Source organism: Cottoperca gobio, chromosome 9, assembly GCF_900634415.1.
Source record: "Cottoperca gobio chromosome 9, fCotGob3.1, whole genome shotgun sequence".
Classification (NCBI taxonomy): domain Eukaryota; kingdom Metazoa; phylum Chordata; class Actinopteri; order Perciformes; family Bovichtidae; genus Cottoperca; species Cottoperca gobio.
In genome coordinates this window covers 23,614,318-23,630,733 of record NC_041363.1, presented here as the reverse complement: position 1 = coordinate 23,630,733, position 16,416 = coordinate 23,614,318, and the positions used below count along the sequence as shown (strand labels likewise).

At 41.6% G+C, this 16,416-nt stretch overlaps 1 protein-coding gene across 1 annotated transcript in view; it reads right to left on the bottom strand.

Moving 5' to 3' along the window:
• The window catches only part of wdfy3 (WD repeat and FYVE domain containing 3), a 98,917-nt gene that overhangs the window by 7,876 nt on the left and 74,625 nt on the right, over positions 1-16,416 (bottom strand). The window contains exons 39-58 of the mRNA XM_029438922.1: positions 14,979-15,208; positions 13,468-13,577; positions 12,460-12,642; positions 9,994-10,151; positions 9,826-9,903; positions 9,394-9,624; positions 6,590-6,758; positions 6,311-6,474; positions 5,544-5,692; positions 4,708-4,828; positions 4,458-4,543; positions 3,195-3,275; positions 2,863-2,917; positions 2,655-2,774; positions 2,418-2,535; positions 1,514-1,620; positions 1,018-1,171; positions 829-920; positions 525-737; positions 146-287 (exon numbers count right to left, since the gene is read on the bottom strand). Of these exons, the coding sequence (XP_029294782.1) occupies positions 146-287; positions 525-737; positions 829-920; positions 1,018-1,171; positions 1,514-1,620; positions 2,418-2,535; positions 2,655-2,774; positions 2,863-2,917; positions 3,195-3,275; positions 4,458-4,543; positions 4,708-4,828; positions 5,544-5,692; positions 6,311-6,474; positions 6,590-6,758; positions 9,394-9,624; positions 9,826-9,903; positions 9,994-10,151; positions 12,460-12,642; positions 13,468-13,577; positions 14,979-15,208 (2,761 nt within the window). The remainder of the gene's footprint in view (positions 1-145; positions 288-524; positions 738-828; positions 921-1,017; positions 1,172-1,513; positions 1,621-2,417; positions 2,536-2,654; positions 2,775-2,862; positions 2,918-3,194; positions 3,276-4,457; positions 4,544-4,707; positions 4,829-5,543; positions 5,693-6,310; positions 6,475-6,589; positions 6,759-9,393; positions 9,625-9,825; positions 9,904-9,993; positions 10,152-12,459; positions 12,643-13,467; positions 13,578-14,978; positions 15,209-16,416) is intronic.

Genomic DNA, 16,416 nt, shown 5'->3' with positions numbered 1-16,416 from the left:
AATATATATATATGTAAAACATTCGGAGTCTAAAGGGATTCATGCAACTGTGTGTGGCGCTATGAGGGTCAGTGAAGGGGCTTAACTGGTACTGACACTACAATATAGAAAACTGAAAAGACAATGATTCAAAGTGCATATGTACCTTTGACTGGTGCTAGAGAAGGTCTGAGATTGTCCAGATGATGGAAGAAGATCTTGTCGCCGTTGGAGCTCGGAGGAATGCTCGTTACGTCCCCGTTAGCTTTACTGCGGACACGTTTAGGAGGATGCGGCTTCTTAAACAGCTGAAACACAAACACATCAACGATCAGTGAGTAAAGGACTTTAAACTTTTCATTTGTTTAACCAATAACCAAATCCTTATTATTTCTGGCTGTGGTAGATACATTTGTGGGGCGTATCGTTGCACAATATTTGTTTTTGTAAGAGTAAAGCTATTATTAGCGGTAATAGTAGTTGCATTAATGGCAGTGGTACAGCAGCAGTGGCTTCATGCGTTCAGACATCAGCCCGTATCTGACCTGTTTGGGGATTTGTCCGAAGTTGTTGATGAACCCGATGGTGGCCGTCTCTTTGAGCGGGTCGTTGATGTTGTAGATGTCGACCTGACCCTCGTAGAACAGGTGGTGGAAGACGTTGACCGCCTCCACGGCTGGAGGGCCCTGCTGCTTGTACCCGAAGATCAGGTCGATCCATTCGTGGAGGTGGGCCGATACATAGTCGCACTCCAAAGCCTGGAAACAGGTGAGGAAGAGCAGACGGAGGTTAATGTGTAATCACACTGGAACTCAGACCTAAATCGTCACAAGTGGGTTCATTTCCTACATCTCTGTGGACTCGGATGAACTCCCGCGGGTCGCCCTTGGCCCAAGGTGGCAGGAGGACGTCACCCAGCTTGGTGCCATTTTGCTTGGCTCCTGGTTCATAAAACAGAAGGTAGGCAGAACATTAATATCCGCACGCTCAATTGTCTCGGTCAGTTAAGAGTTATTGTCCACGCTTCCTGATGCTGACCCAGGTCGAAGTTGTTGGCGTTGAGGATGAACTCGGGCAGATAAAAGAACTCGGGGATGAGCTCCTTGACGTCGGCCATGTTGTGTTTGGAGGCAGAGAGCCAGGCTTCACGCATACTGTGGAACATCCTGTCAGCCAGGTCAAAATGACCTCCCTGGTAATCACACAGACACACAGGCAAATGGATCAGACATTTGACAAATTGCCATGTAGGCTTCTATGTTAACTTACTAATACAATCATATGTTTTTTGTAGGTGCTAAAAGGATATTATATTATATTATATCAATTAGGAAGAGAAAACATAACTTAAATAGAAAAGTGCTGTGACCGTGTGCCGTTGGACAAAGAACTGCCATGATGTAAAACTGTTATTATTTCTTTAAATAAACCATTCATTACACTCTAGAACTGGGCTCAATGTCAGGGTGGTATGACATTTCAGAAATGTTCAACGTTCAAAACGTTCAGCAGACATGGAGCGTTCAGATCAAACCTGAAGTCTGAGGAAGATCTGTGTGAAGGGCTCCATCCGGACCAGATAAGAGGCCACGATCATGGCTGATGAGTAGTGGGTGCCGTAGTGGTACGCTGGGGTTTCACCTTGCAGGGCAGAAAACAACACTTTCACTTAGACTGAGCGAATGAAAACCCTTTATCATGCAGCTCCGGATGACATGAGAACATTAGCAGTGACTTACAGCGTTATTATCGGACACATGTCGTTTTTCATTGAGGTTTTCCAATAAAGCATTGAATGTCTGTCGTCATATCTAATGACGTCATCAGCCTCAAAATTTAAAAATATATTCTTTGAACAAAATCCTCAATTTGAAAGTGAATAATCAAATTATATGAATTATTATTATTATTATATTTATTATAAATTAACTTTCTTTAATGAATAACTCAATAGTTTCATCTTGACCTGATCTCGTCATATTTCCTAGAAAGCTCATCTGAACCTGTGGGTTAAAGTAATCTAATTCTACAAAGAGTATAATACTAATAATATTAATATTTTTATAATTAATAATATTAATCTTTATCTGCAACTGTGCCAAAGCACCAGGTTTAAACACAATGAATAGACATGCATAAAAGCTCCGCAGCATTCAGATGTTGATTTAGAATTCGGATGTCAACGTTATGAACGAAGCTTCAAACGGTTTGGTACAGCGCTACAGATTAGTACAGGCATCATATCTGCATTTTAAAATTTGACATTTTGGATAAAATAACAGATTTAGTGTGCAAACATCTCGATAAGAGCCAGACGGTTAACTGGATATTTTTTTCTTCAAGTCTCAACTCTGTGTCTTGAAATAATATAAATACAAGTTATCTCCCTGCCTGCATCCTGTTACACACAGTCTGCAGATTCCTCTCAGAGGTCTTACCGTTGGGGTCCTCCCAGTCCTTGTACCTCTTCTTGTACTGCGTCAGTCTGTCGTCGGTCTGGGCGCCCATGGGCTTGGCGAGGTTACGGAACGTCTTGGGGTTGTTCAGGTCCAGCTCCTGGTTAACATCCCCAACACAAACATCACTGCCGTTATACCAACACAGGACTAAAGAGGGAACAGTAATCTACATTTCTCACGGTTAACGCTGTTAATTGCCGCTGATGCTGCAATCACCTCAGAGTCGAAGTCGGCCAGGATCCAGGGGAAGACAGGATACTGCATCAGGTCGTTGTAGGATCGTCCTGCCAACGTGTTCAGATGCATCAGGTACTGGAAGTTGCTGATCTCTCCTCGCTGGAAAACAGAAAATAAAACCCATCAGAGAGGCTTATAGTATGACACTTAGAGGTTACACTGAACAGCAATGAGTCCAGTTTCTTACCTCCCATCTCTGAGTCACTGACTTTTCACCCACCAGCGTGCTGAGGAGCCCAGATCTGACAAACACCAGGACGGAGAGGATGTTTAGTTAAAACAGCTCAGTACTTTTCAACACGTGGGCTGTTAAAATGCAATTGCTGCATTTGATAAATCTATGAAGGTGTAGTGTAATACTAAATCAGTAACAAAACAAGTTCATAAATATGAATATATTTCCGCAATTGCCATAAATCATCTCACGACGTCCAGTAAAGGTCAAACATTTCCTTGAGAAGCAGTGGAAGTAAAGCCTGTGTAGTTGTTAGTAATAGAGGAACTCAGAGGAGGTGTTACCCTTGTTCCACGCTGGTGTTGGGCCTCTGGCCTGAAACCGACTCTGAGCTGTCCGCCAGTGAAGGCACCACGGCCAAGAACCTGCAGGGAATTCATAATGACATCAAACAAAGACGTACAGTGACATCTGCCTTTCTTTACAGTATAACCGGATAAAATGACTAGTAATAGAGTGATCTACCCAAAGAATAAATCTTACGGTGACATGATGCTTTATGAGAGGCTTACGATAATTCTAATATCACACAGCAGTAACCTGTGTAACATCCCTCTTTCCCACAAAGGAACCCTGATTCCATCCTGAATCAGTGCTGAATAATGTATTTTAAAATATGAAACTGCAGTGTATCTTAAGTAAACAGTACTAAATCATTGCTCGTCATTTCTGTGGGTTGAAAAAAGCAAAAAAACTTTTTATTAAAAGTGTTTTTGAAACTATTCTTTGTTACTTTACTTCATATATTCATACTTTACTTCACATGTCTATGCTTTACTTCACATGTCTATGCTTTACTTCACATGTCCATGCTTTACTTCACATGTCCATGCTTTACTTCACATGTCTATGCTTTACTTCACATGTCCATACTTTACTTCACATGTCCATGCTTTACTTCACATGTCCATGCTTTACTTCACATGTCTATGCTTTACTTCACATGTCCATACTTTACTTCACATGTCCATGCTTTACTTCACATGTCCATACTTTACTTCACATGTCCATACTCTACTTCACATGTCCATGCTTTACTTCACATGTCCATGCTTTACTTCACATGTCCATACTCTACTTCACATGTCCATACTCTACTTCACATGTCCATACTCTACTTCACATGTCCATACTTTACTTCACATGTCCATACTTTACTTCACATGTCCATACTTTACTTCACATGTCCATACTTTACTTCACATGTCCATACTTTACTTCACATGTCCATTCTTTACTTCATATATCCATACTTTACTTCACATGTCCATACTTTACTTCACATGTCCATACTTTACTTCACATGTCCATTCTTTACTTCATATATCCATACTTTACTTCACATGTCCATACTTTACTTCACATGTCCATACTTTACTTCACATGTCCATACTTTACTTCTTATGTCCATACTTTACTTCTTATGTCCATACTTTACTTCATATGTTATTTTGCTGTAACAAGGTAAAGTTCCCCGTTGTGGGACTAATAAAGGATTTCTGATTCTGATGCAGCCCAAGCTCTGCGTGTATATTTGAACTCGGTACCTTTGGTAAACTTTGTTGCGGACTCCTTTCTGGAAGGCTAACAAGTAGTTCCTCCCATCTGCTGAGAAGACTTCTACTGCCATGGGCTGAACGATGACGACAAACAGGACATTTAATCATTCAAAAGAAACACAAAGTACTGAGTTAAATACTAGAAATGCAAGAAGCGGGGTGTTAATTCTGTCATAACCCGATTGTGTTTATTGCCTCTGCAGCATGTGTGTGTGTGTGTGTGTGTGTGTGCACTGACCTGGAGCAGGTAGCGTCTCTTGTGCACTTCCTTGATGTCCTCGTAGGCGAAGATGCTGCAGGTTCTCTTCAGCTGGCTCTGTCCTTGTCTCGCTCCTCTGGGGATGATGGCCTCATGCAAACTGGACACAGACGACAGACTCAGTTACATTTTGTACATTTATTTCCTTATGCTACAAAAATCATAACCAAAAGGGAACTCATCTTATGGCCATGAGCAATGCTAAGATTCTTTATTAATCAAAGTGGCCCTTATTACAATAATTTTTTTAATGTATAGTGTAATATATAAAAGATCTGAAATAAGTGCAGCCTGAAATGTCTTTAATTAGCTTAAATGATCAAAATCTAATCTATAAATTATAGGAGCAAAACTTATTTCTGGCAAACTGTAACTACTATTTTAATTTTAATGAATAGGAATGAATTGATTATTAAAATTGTCATGGACCTATGAGCTAATTGGGTCCTTATTTCCGCCCTGGAAGACACCCTGCTGTGATCGTAAAGGACTGTGTGGACGTTGAGGAGTGTAAAGCAGTAAAACACCTGAGGGGGGAACTCAATGACATCAAAGCATCTGGTTGTTTTCACGTTGTGTCTCAAATGAACAGACAGATACATTTGTCATATCTCTGGTGAGTTTCACAACGCATGCTCTATCAGCAGCATTACATCATTCCAGGCAGCAGAAACTCCCACTGCAGCGTCCAGAGGAATGATGTCATCTTTTATTCAGGGAAGGAAAGTACAGTAGCTGTCGTCTGTCAGCTGCAGCTTCAGGATTAATTATTGCAGCCCCGGTGTAAATGTCGGGACACAGAAGCCTGGACCTACTTGGGGGGCAGCGTGTCGATGTCCCTGATCTCCCTGGACACGGTCATGGTGTAGCCGTCGATGACGTAGAAGTGCTCTTTCCCAAACAGCAGCAGACCCTCGCTGGTGTCCAGACCCTGCACCCTGGCACAGCGGTACATGTGCTGAATCTGGAACAGTGAATGTAAGAAACGAGCGCGTTAATTACCTTAAAGTGAGAGAAAGCAGGTTTCTAATTTGAAAGTAAGTGAAGAACGAATAAATTAGCCTGGTTTATGGTTGCTGTAGTGTCCCCAAAGCAAGAGCCAAAAGTGACATCATCTTTAATGTAATTAGTTAGAAGTAAAATAATTAATACATTTCCACTATTGACATGTCAGGATTTTATAAAGACGGCCGATTCGTTTCTAAATGCTAAAAATCTACATTTGAGTAAAATAATTTGCCGTCGTTTACAGGATATTAAAGCTTCGTTACATTAGAATACACTTCTTGTTCTAAATACTCCACTCCCTTCTCTATAGGGTTTGTATAAAGGCGATAAAGTAAAGCGATGAATATTTAAACTGAGATTCTTCCTCGGCAGAACTCGTTGACTTCTTGCTTCTTCGCAGAATATTCTCTTTGTACGCCCTCTAGTGGTCATCACAAAGACTACAGCAGGACTAAATACATGTTCTCCATCACAATATAAAATCATTTTAAAGGTACTCTATTAAACACTGAATTGAGCCTTGGCAAGTATTGTGATTTAATGGTCCAGTCTTATGTCCGTGTCCCTCTCTGACCTTCTCCCCCTCCTCCAGGAGGCGCAGCAGAGACGTGTTGTCGGTCCTCTGCTCCTCCTCAGGGCCTCCTGACTCCAACAGCTGCTCCTGAAGCTGCTCCTGACTCTCCTCATCCGCCCCGTCCGCTGTGGACCGAGACCTCTTGAGAGGAGCCTTCACCAGGCCTGGAGAGCACGGTGCAGCAACATGTTAGAGAGGGCTTCAGGTCGAGCAACACTCACAAGAAGAACGAAAACCCAGATGTTACAAGAAAGTCTTCCCACGGTATTGTGTCTGTACCTTTGACTCTTGCGATGGTGTCCTCTCCATGCTCGGGCTCATGCTGTGTGGTCTCTCCTTCTGTGTTGTGCTCCACAGAGTGCTGGTACATGCCGGGGTTTCCAGACAGCAGGCGCACGTAGTACTCCTTACTGTCGTAGCTGATGGCTCGCCGGTAACGGAGAGGTTTCTGGGGGAGGGGGGAGAAAGAGGTCGTTGTAGCATAAATACCTTTAACTTTTTAATGAACACTTGATGTAGTATATTTCATCTGATAATCATGTCTGATGTTCTTTATGGAGTTATTTATCTGCTCGGCTGTGTATTTGTATACGTTGTGAACTGTGAATGTAATGTCTCTATCGTTTGTTTTCTATACGAGTTGATTTGGTGGCAAATTAGTTTAGTTGGAACTAAGGGTCAATATATTGAATTACAAGTAGAAGGATCTGGCATGATGAGCAATCACTCTACGTGCAGAAGACACAACATCATGTCACTCGTGGTTAGTTTTATCACTAGGATGTTCACAGTCACAGATGTGAGGTCAGCTGAGGTTAAAGATCATCACCAGCCTCATCTGTTCTGCTGCACAGAAGCCAGGCGGCTTTTTTTTTTCTTGCCAGTCACAGTCGATGCATTTTATTTTCTAGTTAATTTTTAATACTGGATGGAACGCAACTTCAAAATCACAGCAAAATATAAGTACTGGGTCAGCTTCAACATATACATGTTCACGTGCAAATATACATGTACATACAACCAAACACACTGGCACACAGATCCATTTCCTGTTCCTTGACTGCGGCAAAGCAACACACATCTTTTAACCTGCTAGCGCACATAACAACACAGGGTGAGTTTTGAACAGGAAGGCCATGAACTCCACTGCGAGGCCACGTTTTTACTGCAAGGTTGCTGAAAAAGCAGAATAAGCCTTCAAAACAGTCAACTCGCAGAGAACTTCCTAATAAATATGATTTGGATTTGCTCTGGAGGCACGTTTGCTACGATCATGCAGTCACACCGGGCATCAACGGCAGCTCAAATCATTTATCTGGCAGACTTCAGGAAGGTACCTGGGCACGGCGAAGGACCCCAGCCAGGGCCGAGGGTACCAGGGGCACCAGAGGGGGAGAAGAAGGCTGGAGAATGTGAAAAGATGGAGGATGAGGAACCCTGCCAACTGCCATCTGGTACCATGATTCTCAACTTAACATACTGTATGTCCATTGACAATTTTCTTTTTTGGTAATTCTTATAAAAAAAAAAAGTATATAAACAAGTTGGAGGAAAAGGCTTGTAATGGTATTCAGCTGCACAAGTGTATGACTTTGTCAGACACCCTGCGACTACTCCCCGAGCATGTTCAAATTATGTATTTATGATTGAGCCTGGGGAACTATGGAGTTAATTATACTGGGTCCATTTATGAGCCAGAAATGTCTCCCCAGAAGGGTTCTGAAGAGGCTCATGAACTCATGGCTGTTACATCCAATTCTACCGAGCACGCTTCACATTATGCGACAGGGTTCAACGTTAATGTCCCTATGAAAATTGTTTTATTTATAAGCAGTTATCCAATAACAAATGTCTTTGAAAATCGACCCCTTTGTATCACCTTGGTCTCAAACGTGTGGTGAACTGCACAATACGTTGTGGGAGTTTTGCCCACATCCTCTGATGCCACCGGACTAAACTCCTGTGTCCAGGATCATCTTCAGTCCATACGCTTTGGCTTTACCCATCAGGAATATGATTTTAACTTTCCTTTAGGGGCTGATGTATATTCCAAAACTAAAAAGGACATGCCTGTGAGCCATCTCTTTGTATCTCTCTGACCAAATACATCATGCGTAGTGATGAGAGGCACCCGTTGGCAAACAGAGCGGAGCAAACAAAGCTAAATGTGTCTTGGCGGTGCCAGGAAAAGTGAGACACCGGCTGGTGGTGTCGCTTCCTCACATGACACCGACGAGCTCGTCCAAGCTCCGCTCTATTTCAGGAGAGACAGCACATTCCATTGTGGGATGTAATGTTTGCAGTCCATGCTAATGAGTGTTTGAGACAGAATACCCCTCACTTCTCATATCATTGCTTACTTACTTTAATTTGATAGTTTTCAACTTGCTTTTTAAACGTCTGTAACTAACATCAAACTTAATTGAGTCCTGATTATGGCTTCATTTGCTGTTGCTGTGATCATTGCACTATTTTGGTTATTTCAGAGTTCCTACAGCTTAAGTCAAGTGATATTTGAAACTTTGTTAATGATAACTTTACAACAACCAAAATTGAAAATAAGAAATTACATTAATTACTCGCGATTAGGGACAATTTTGCCCAAATGTTTATTGTAATATAACACATTTCCCCATGTCGTTGCGTTTTTGCTTCCTGATCTGTGTGACATTATTGTGAGAGGCATTTGGTAAATGATATAAAAAACAGACGTTACCAATTATTTTGCCACTTAAAATTGCAGTGTCAGAAAAAAGAAAGATTCATAAAATTCTACTTCCCATGTCTTGGCGTTGTTAAGACTTTAAAAAGATTTAAGACCAATTAAAGACTTATTTTTAGATTAATGTATTTTAAGACTTTTTAAGGACCTGCAGGAACTCTCTTTATTGATCATTTATTTATTGGTGAAGAAATAGCAATCATTTATCAAAGATGGAACTCTTAAAGTGCAGAAAAGACGCACTTAAGTTACCACTTGTTGCTTTGTCCTTCCTGAAGGAAATATTGCCTGCGAGTCCCTTCATGTTCGCTAACACTGCTGTGGGGGATCATGGGATCAGTGTTGATCCAGATTTAAGTACCTGAGCTGAGTTGGTGTTGGGCTCCATCTCAGGGTTGTATGGGTAGTGGATGTAGAACATGTCATTGCGGACCATCTTCTTCCTCATCCGGCAGGGCCCCTCCGTCATCTCCAGCACAAACTTGTCCAGGTGGGATCCGATTGGCGGGCCCCAGAGGCCCCGTTCACGCAGCAGCTCGTATTCGATGGACGCCCACTCCTCCGTCACGTACTTGAGAGTGTTCTGCTGCCGCTGGGAGATGAAGTAATGGATGAAGTTAGTGGTGAGTCACCTGAACAATATGAATTATACATGCAGTCGCAACTGCTGCACCAGCCTGTGAAAATGTGCCTGCACTGTTACATATCAGGCTGTTGGTTCGTCAGTGTGCTGTGATAAATAATCTGCAGTAAAGCAACTGGAGAAATGAAAGCAAGTTATTAAGTGCAGTACCTCTTGATATTCTTTGTACTGCATGGACACCAGGTCTCGAACCACAGCGATGTGTGTGAACATCCACTGGAACGTCTCCTGTTGATCACAAACACAAGGTTGTAACGAAGTTGACTAACACACACTTTAAGTGTTGCTGCAGAGGATCAGCTGTTTGTTTGTGTGTACCTGTGCAGACAGGCTGTTCTTATTCAGGCTGTTCTCTCTCTTGTTGCGGCGGACGCCTGTCAGTTTGGAGAGGCCGAAGTTGCTGCTGACTCTGGACAGTTTGGACTGTGACGCCGGCGCCACCGTCTCGCCCCGACTGATGCACTTCTTCTCATGGACTGACCGGCAGTGAAAAAACATGAGCAGCAACATAAGTAATTTATTTTATTTTACCACTAAGCCAATTTGAAGGGCCCTTAAGCAAGATGGAGTAGAGGTGAGATGCTGACAAAAATAAATCCATCATACTGAATGCTTGACACGGCATCTGTGGTGAAAGAAACTGCCCAACAAAGCAAACGTAATTCTGAACATTTGGGGAAAAGATGACAAAACAAACAGCTTTTGCAATATTTGTCTCCTACATGTTAGTCAATAAAGGTGAATTGGATTTATATAAATAGTACCTAAAATATAGGAAACTCTTCTTTCATTACTACCGGCTGCAAAAAAACACTAAGGCTCTTAAATCTTCATATTAATAGAAACAAATGAAAGGAAAGGTTTTATTTAGGATACTTTAAGGGAAGTGTTTGCCTTTATCTAATTAAGTACTCCCTATGTGTTGCTAGGAGATCTTTAGTAACCAAGGGACCCATACCAGTCTATCAGAAGTGAAATCATTTGTGGAACATAATTCAATGTCTGAGGAGATTCTACGATGGACAGCTGTTAGATATTGTCCACCTAGCCAAAGGTTACCATAACTGTCTCATATTTTAACATGAGCAATATCGCTTTATTAAAACTCACCACTTTTCATCTTTTCATTTCTTGCTGTCGCATTAATATTTTCCTATTTCTTCATTACTTTATCTACGGTTTGTTTCACAGCAAGATTTCTCGCGATCATTTAGTTCAGGAGTGGTGAACCTTTATCTTATCAAGGGCCATTTATTTTTACAACATCCTTCGAGGGCCGTACTAATTATTGAACTCATAACCTCTGCAAATCTTTTTAAGACACCGCCCATTCATTTCACTTTTCTTTACTTATTTATCAATGTATCTTTCTGTTTTATCAGAAATCAGAAATCCTTTATTAGTCCCACAACGGGGAAATGTATCTTGTCACAGCAAAATAACACATGAAGTAAAAAGGCAGTAAACAATAATTAAATAGAATAAAAAATAATATAAGTACCAAGTGGTTGATGGAAAATAAAGTGAGTATTGTAAATGGCAGTGATAATTGCACAGCAGTGGTGGAATAGTCTGTTCTTGGTGTGGTGGTCTACCGATCTATCTTTCCATGTTTGTATGTTACGCTCTGGAGAGAGCTGCTTGTTGGGCCAAACTCTGCCGAAGAGCATTAACTTTATCCAAACGCACTCGTCCTTTCAGCTCGTGCAGTTCGGCATGTTTCGTACTGTAATGACGCTCGAGATTATTTTGAATCACCGCAAGCACGTCCGCACAAACTAGACACACTGGCCTTTTACTTCCACAGAGAAATAATCGTTCGTCCATTTCTCCTGGAAAGTGCGACATTCTGCATCCAGCTTTCTCTGTTTTACACTCGCCACGCTGCGTTCACTGATGTCAATGACAGTCTCGTTTAATATTGATGTGTTTTGACATGACATGATATGTGATGACACGTTCCGCTCGTGTTGTGTTGAAGGACCCTGACCTTGGCCAGTAAAAACAGTCAGTCGCCCGTTTAATATAATACCGTCTAGTTTTTTTGCTAGTGGAATTCTTTTGCGGCCGTTTTACGAATTACCTCGAGGACCGGATCAAATGGTCTCGCGAAGGTTCCCCACCCCTGATTTAGTTGCTTCTTGCCACATCTCCTGCATACTTGTGATGGCTGATGGTTAAATACACTTTTACTCTCTATATTCTTCGAGGAGAACAACCTTCTCATCTTAGGTCCAGTTTGGCCTCTTTTTTTTTGGGGATTCTCTTCGTTAACGCTAACAATAATGCTGTCAAGTAGACGTGCAACCATGGTAACTGAAGTGCACATGTGATGCATTATGACAGTAACTACAGTGAAAGCCTTAGGCAGGCTTAATGAGCACCCTAGGGAAAAGGCACAAACTTAAGGTAGTTTGTGGAAATGGGAACAGAGTTTTGCAAATTTAGAGAAAACTTCTAACAATATCTGTTTAGTTGCCAAAGTGTCTGTTTCAGCAGACTTTAGCAGGAGGCTGGTAGTAATTCACCGCTCTGCTTACATTAGCAAAAGTACAACACTGATGAAGTGAACAACAGAGAGAACCAACAGTGCAGATCAGCAGTAATAGGCCCAATTGGCAGAGCTTTGGTATTTTCCTTTACAAAAGAGAGGAGCACCCAAAACGTTGACATAGTTATGTAAACCTAGATAAGCCACAAACACCACAACCCCAACCCTGGCCCAGGAGACGCTCAGCTAGTGCACAGCCAGTCTGTGTGTTGTACATCCCTATTGTTCCTCACCCAGGTGGTTCTGCCAGCTCTTCAGGGCCGGCTCCTCCAGGGCGGACCGGGCCGTGGCGATGTCCACGTGGCCTCTGTCGTTGCAGGGCAGTGACACTTTGAATATGTCCTCAAGCATCTGCTGCTTGCTATGCATCAGCTCCGTCCACACCCGGTTCACCGCCTTCAGCAGCAGCTGCCGCCCTGTGGAGAGAGGACAACTGTCAGTCTGCTTTAATAAATGCAAAAACAAATAGTCAAAAAGCAACGCTGTAATTATTTGTGGCAAGTTTGTAAATCACTTTTTATAATACCTGACATATTCATTGCAATCTCTCTCCATAAGCACAGTAGTTCACCAATGCATGGTAAAATATATGAGTACGGAATCTTTCAGTATCTCACAATTCGCTAATTTCAGTCCACTGTAAGCTAATAAAGGATGTGGCAAAGTATGGCATGAGTAAAGTACGTCTCTAAATTATGGAGAACAACAAGTTCAAGTTATAAAAGTTACTAAATTGGTAAACTTAGGCTAGCTGTCCTTTTATTTTTCATACATTTCAAAAATAAATTGACTGGTGTGTAGGATTACTTTCCATCAGTAGCAATATTTAGGTTATTTTGTAAAAACTAAAACTAAATAAATAATAGGAAGCTGTGAATCCATTCAGGTCGATTTTTTCCCCGCAACCTTAAGAAAATATATTCTGTTATATATAAGTGTTCTGCAACAATTATATGCTGCTAGAGTCCATATCTGTTAACATTTCACACAGTCCCTCATGTCAAAAGGGAGGACCAACATTATTATTATTATATAAGTATTAAGTAACAAAGACTTTGAAAGAGATATTTATATTTTCAATAAATACGATGGTATTATATTATCTCGCCAGAGGATGATTATAGATGTTTGACAAGAAAATCTCTGCAGCACACACATGCAATCAGTCAGCAGGGTTAAACAGGTTCACTGTCCCCGCACCCACACACACACACACACACACACACACAGCGGAGTCTCACCCTCGCTGACGTCCTGGCTGTGCGTAGCGTCAGCCTCATTCTCCGTGGGCATCATGACGTGCCAGGTTGTCATCCTGGCCTCCGCCTCCAGACCGAAGCCCTCCACGCTGCTGCAGAGACAAACAAACAAGAGACTTAGAGCCAACCTGCCACGTAGAGAAGCGAGGGGGACGTCACAGGGAGAGGGAGATTGCTTCTCCTCATCAGAGGAGTCTGCTCTCTGTAGTCGTACAGTGTGTCGTGTTACAGCATATTGCGTCCCCAGCAGGTGCTGCACTTTTGGACACAGCCAGTACTTCTGGCAGGACACACATAAGCAAAAAAAATAAAAAAGACTTAAAATATTTCACTCCACTGGGATGAGCCTCAGTGGTAAACTGACACAAAGCAGAGCTGCAAAGTCAACAGGACGGAGCTGAGGAACAGCACTAAACAAAGTACGCTAAAACATATTCTATAGAGCAGAAATGGTAATAACTTGTTCATTTACGACACAATTCAGACTAACTAACTTACCTAATAGATGTCATTTAGGCTAACTAGCTCAACTCCTGAAAAATAGCAAGGATGGATATACATTTACATTTCTATTAATAATAATACATTTTATTTATAGAGCATTTTTAAAAGGTACTCAAAGACGCTTTACATGTACATATAACATTAAAAATGAAGAAAAACAGGACATCACTTAATGATCTTTAGTCTTCTAGGATTCAGCCAGAAAACAGGCGGTGATTTGTGTCTTTGTCAGAAACATGTTTTCACATCCTTCATCTCATCCTCCACGCTGAGTGTACAGAGGCAACGTGATGAGTCTGCTGTGAATCATGCTTGCTCCACATAACCAAATTAAACACTTGAACGGATTTATATCCAACGTATCAAACAAGGACAAGAGCTTCAAAAGTCACGTTGCTCATTTACTGCTTTGTGTTGCAGGCGAAAGCTTTACAAATAAATACTGATCTTTGTAACATACTTCATTGTTACAATACGTTAATAAATAAATAAATAAATAATCTAATTTAGGACCTTTTAAGACTTTTCCAGGGTACCCTGCTCCCCCTCACACAAGCCTTATGGCATTTAACTTTATTTTCCATTTCACGCTTCTATTGAGGTTTGTGATTTAAGCTTTGAATGTCTGTCGTCATATTTTATGACTTCATCCCCCCTCAAAATTGTTCTTATTGTGATAAAAATGTAATGTTAGTTCATACAGGTGCGTGCGGCAAGCAAACAGTTTCTTCCAAAAAACATTTTGAAAGGTTACTGAAAATGTTTGGATCACACGAGTAGGAAACAATCGTACGCAGCCGCCACTGGAATCTAAATCTACAAATACTGCAGTACTAATATTATCATTGTAGCCTAATCTTTATCTGCAACTGTGCAGAAATACCGGCTCTAAACTCAATAAATAGACGTGCAAAAAAGAAATACATTTGATTTAGAATTCAATTGTAACGGTTATGAATTGCAGCTTCAAACTCTCCAGTACACCTTACCTTCCACTGTGCAGGCAGATAAAGCAGTGAGCCAGGCAGGCCACAAAGTCCTGGTCGTGGTTGCCCGGCCCGAGCACCAGGTTGCGGTTGACGGTCAGGACCCGCAGGGCGTCCAGCAGGGCCACCTGCTGAGCGACCGTCTTGTGGGGTCGACAGAGCTGGTAGAGCACCGTGCGGTTCAGACAGTGGTAGATGGTGTCGAGCGACAGACCCTGGGAACGCCGCTTAGACTGCAGGAGGAGGAGAAGAAGAAGAGGGAGGAAAACAAACAGGTGGTGGAGGTTAGAGCGAAAGTAAAGAAGAGATTGGGCATGTTGGTTCTTTCTTTTGCGTGTGCTGTGCTCTGCGTATGGATGAAGCCGTTGTGGAAATATTTCAGCAGAAAGAAGATTTGTTGAGCAACCAGGGGAACTGGGTTAAGACGTTATAGGGTTGTGAATGTAGCTTTGTTGTTCTGGTGTTGTTGTTTCCGTGTCTGAGCAGAGAACTGCTTAAGGACTTGAAGTGGGAACATATTTGTAGAAAACAAAACATCAGGCTTCTTTCCAACAACACTTAACTTAAAGTTTAGGAAGCAAACTTCTATTTATAAAGATGTGTTTAAAGTCAATATCCTGCTACTTCTATGGTATATTCTGCCTGCTGAATTGCTTGTACATGTGCACGTAGAGGGGAAATCAAGCTAAAGAGTTTAGTCTTTTGAGTTTGAGGTTTTACTTGTTTATTTGACTGAATAGTCTGCCAGCGAAACAAACCGGACGAATAGACGAAAAAAGATGTAAAATTGTTTCAAGGCCAAAATGAGAAACGTCTGAATACAACAATACAATCTGTCCTTCTAATACCGCACTACGTTCATGAATGGGTTAGGTTGTACACATCTGTACGCACATATTGTAAACCTTCTGTATGCCACCGCATGAAGTACACGGCCATATGAATCACTAATCACATCGGGACATTTCCAAGACACAAAGCCGCATTATGACTTGAAAAGTGAATTTCAGAGCTTAATCTCTTAATCTTCTCACGTGCACAGTAGTCTGTAGTCTGTACAGAAGCATGACAAGTAGAATACAAAGTCCACACAAATGACTGGGATAAGATTGATTAAAAAAATGTAATATTCTAATTTACCTCAGAGTTCAAGGGAGAGTTTGGACTGTGCAAGTTGTATGATAGTCAGTGTTTACCTACAGTAAAGAAAAATCAATATCAGTGTAAGCTATATTTAGAACATTTTCAGCGCTTTACCTTGCCGTGAAACTGAAGCCATCATCTCTGCTCTCTTCAAAGCCACCAGACTCCATTGACAAAAACAGTCATTTTACCTCACAGAACACGGAAGTCTGGTGGCTTTGAAGAGATAGTCCCCCATCAGAAGGGCTGTCAAGGTAAAGCAGGGAAACTATTCTAAATATTAAGGCTTGTATGTTTT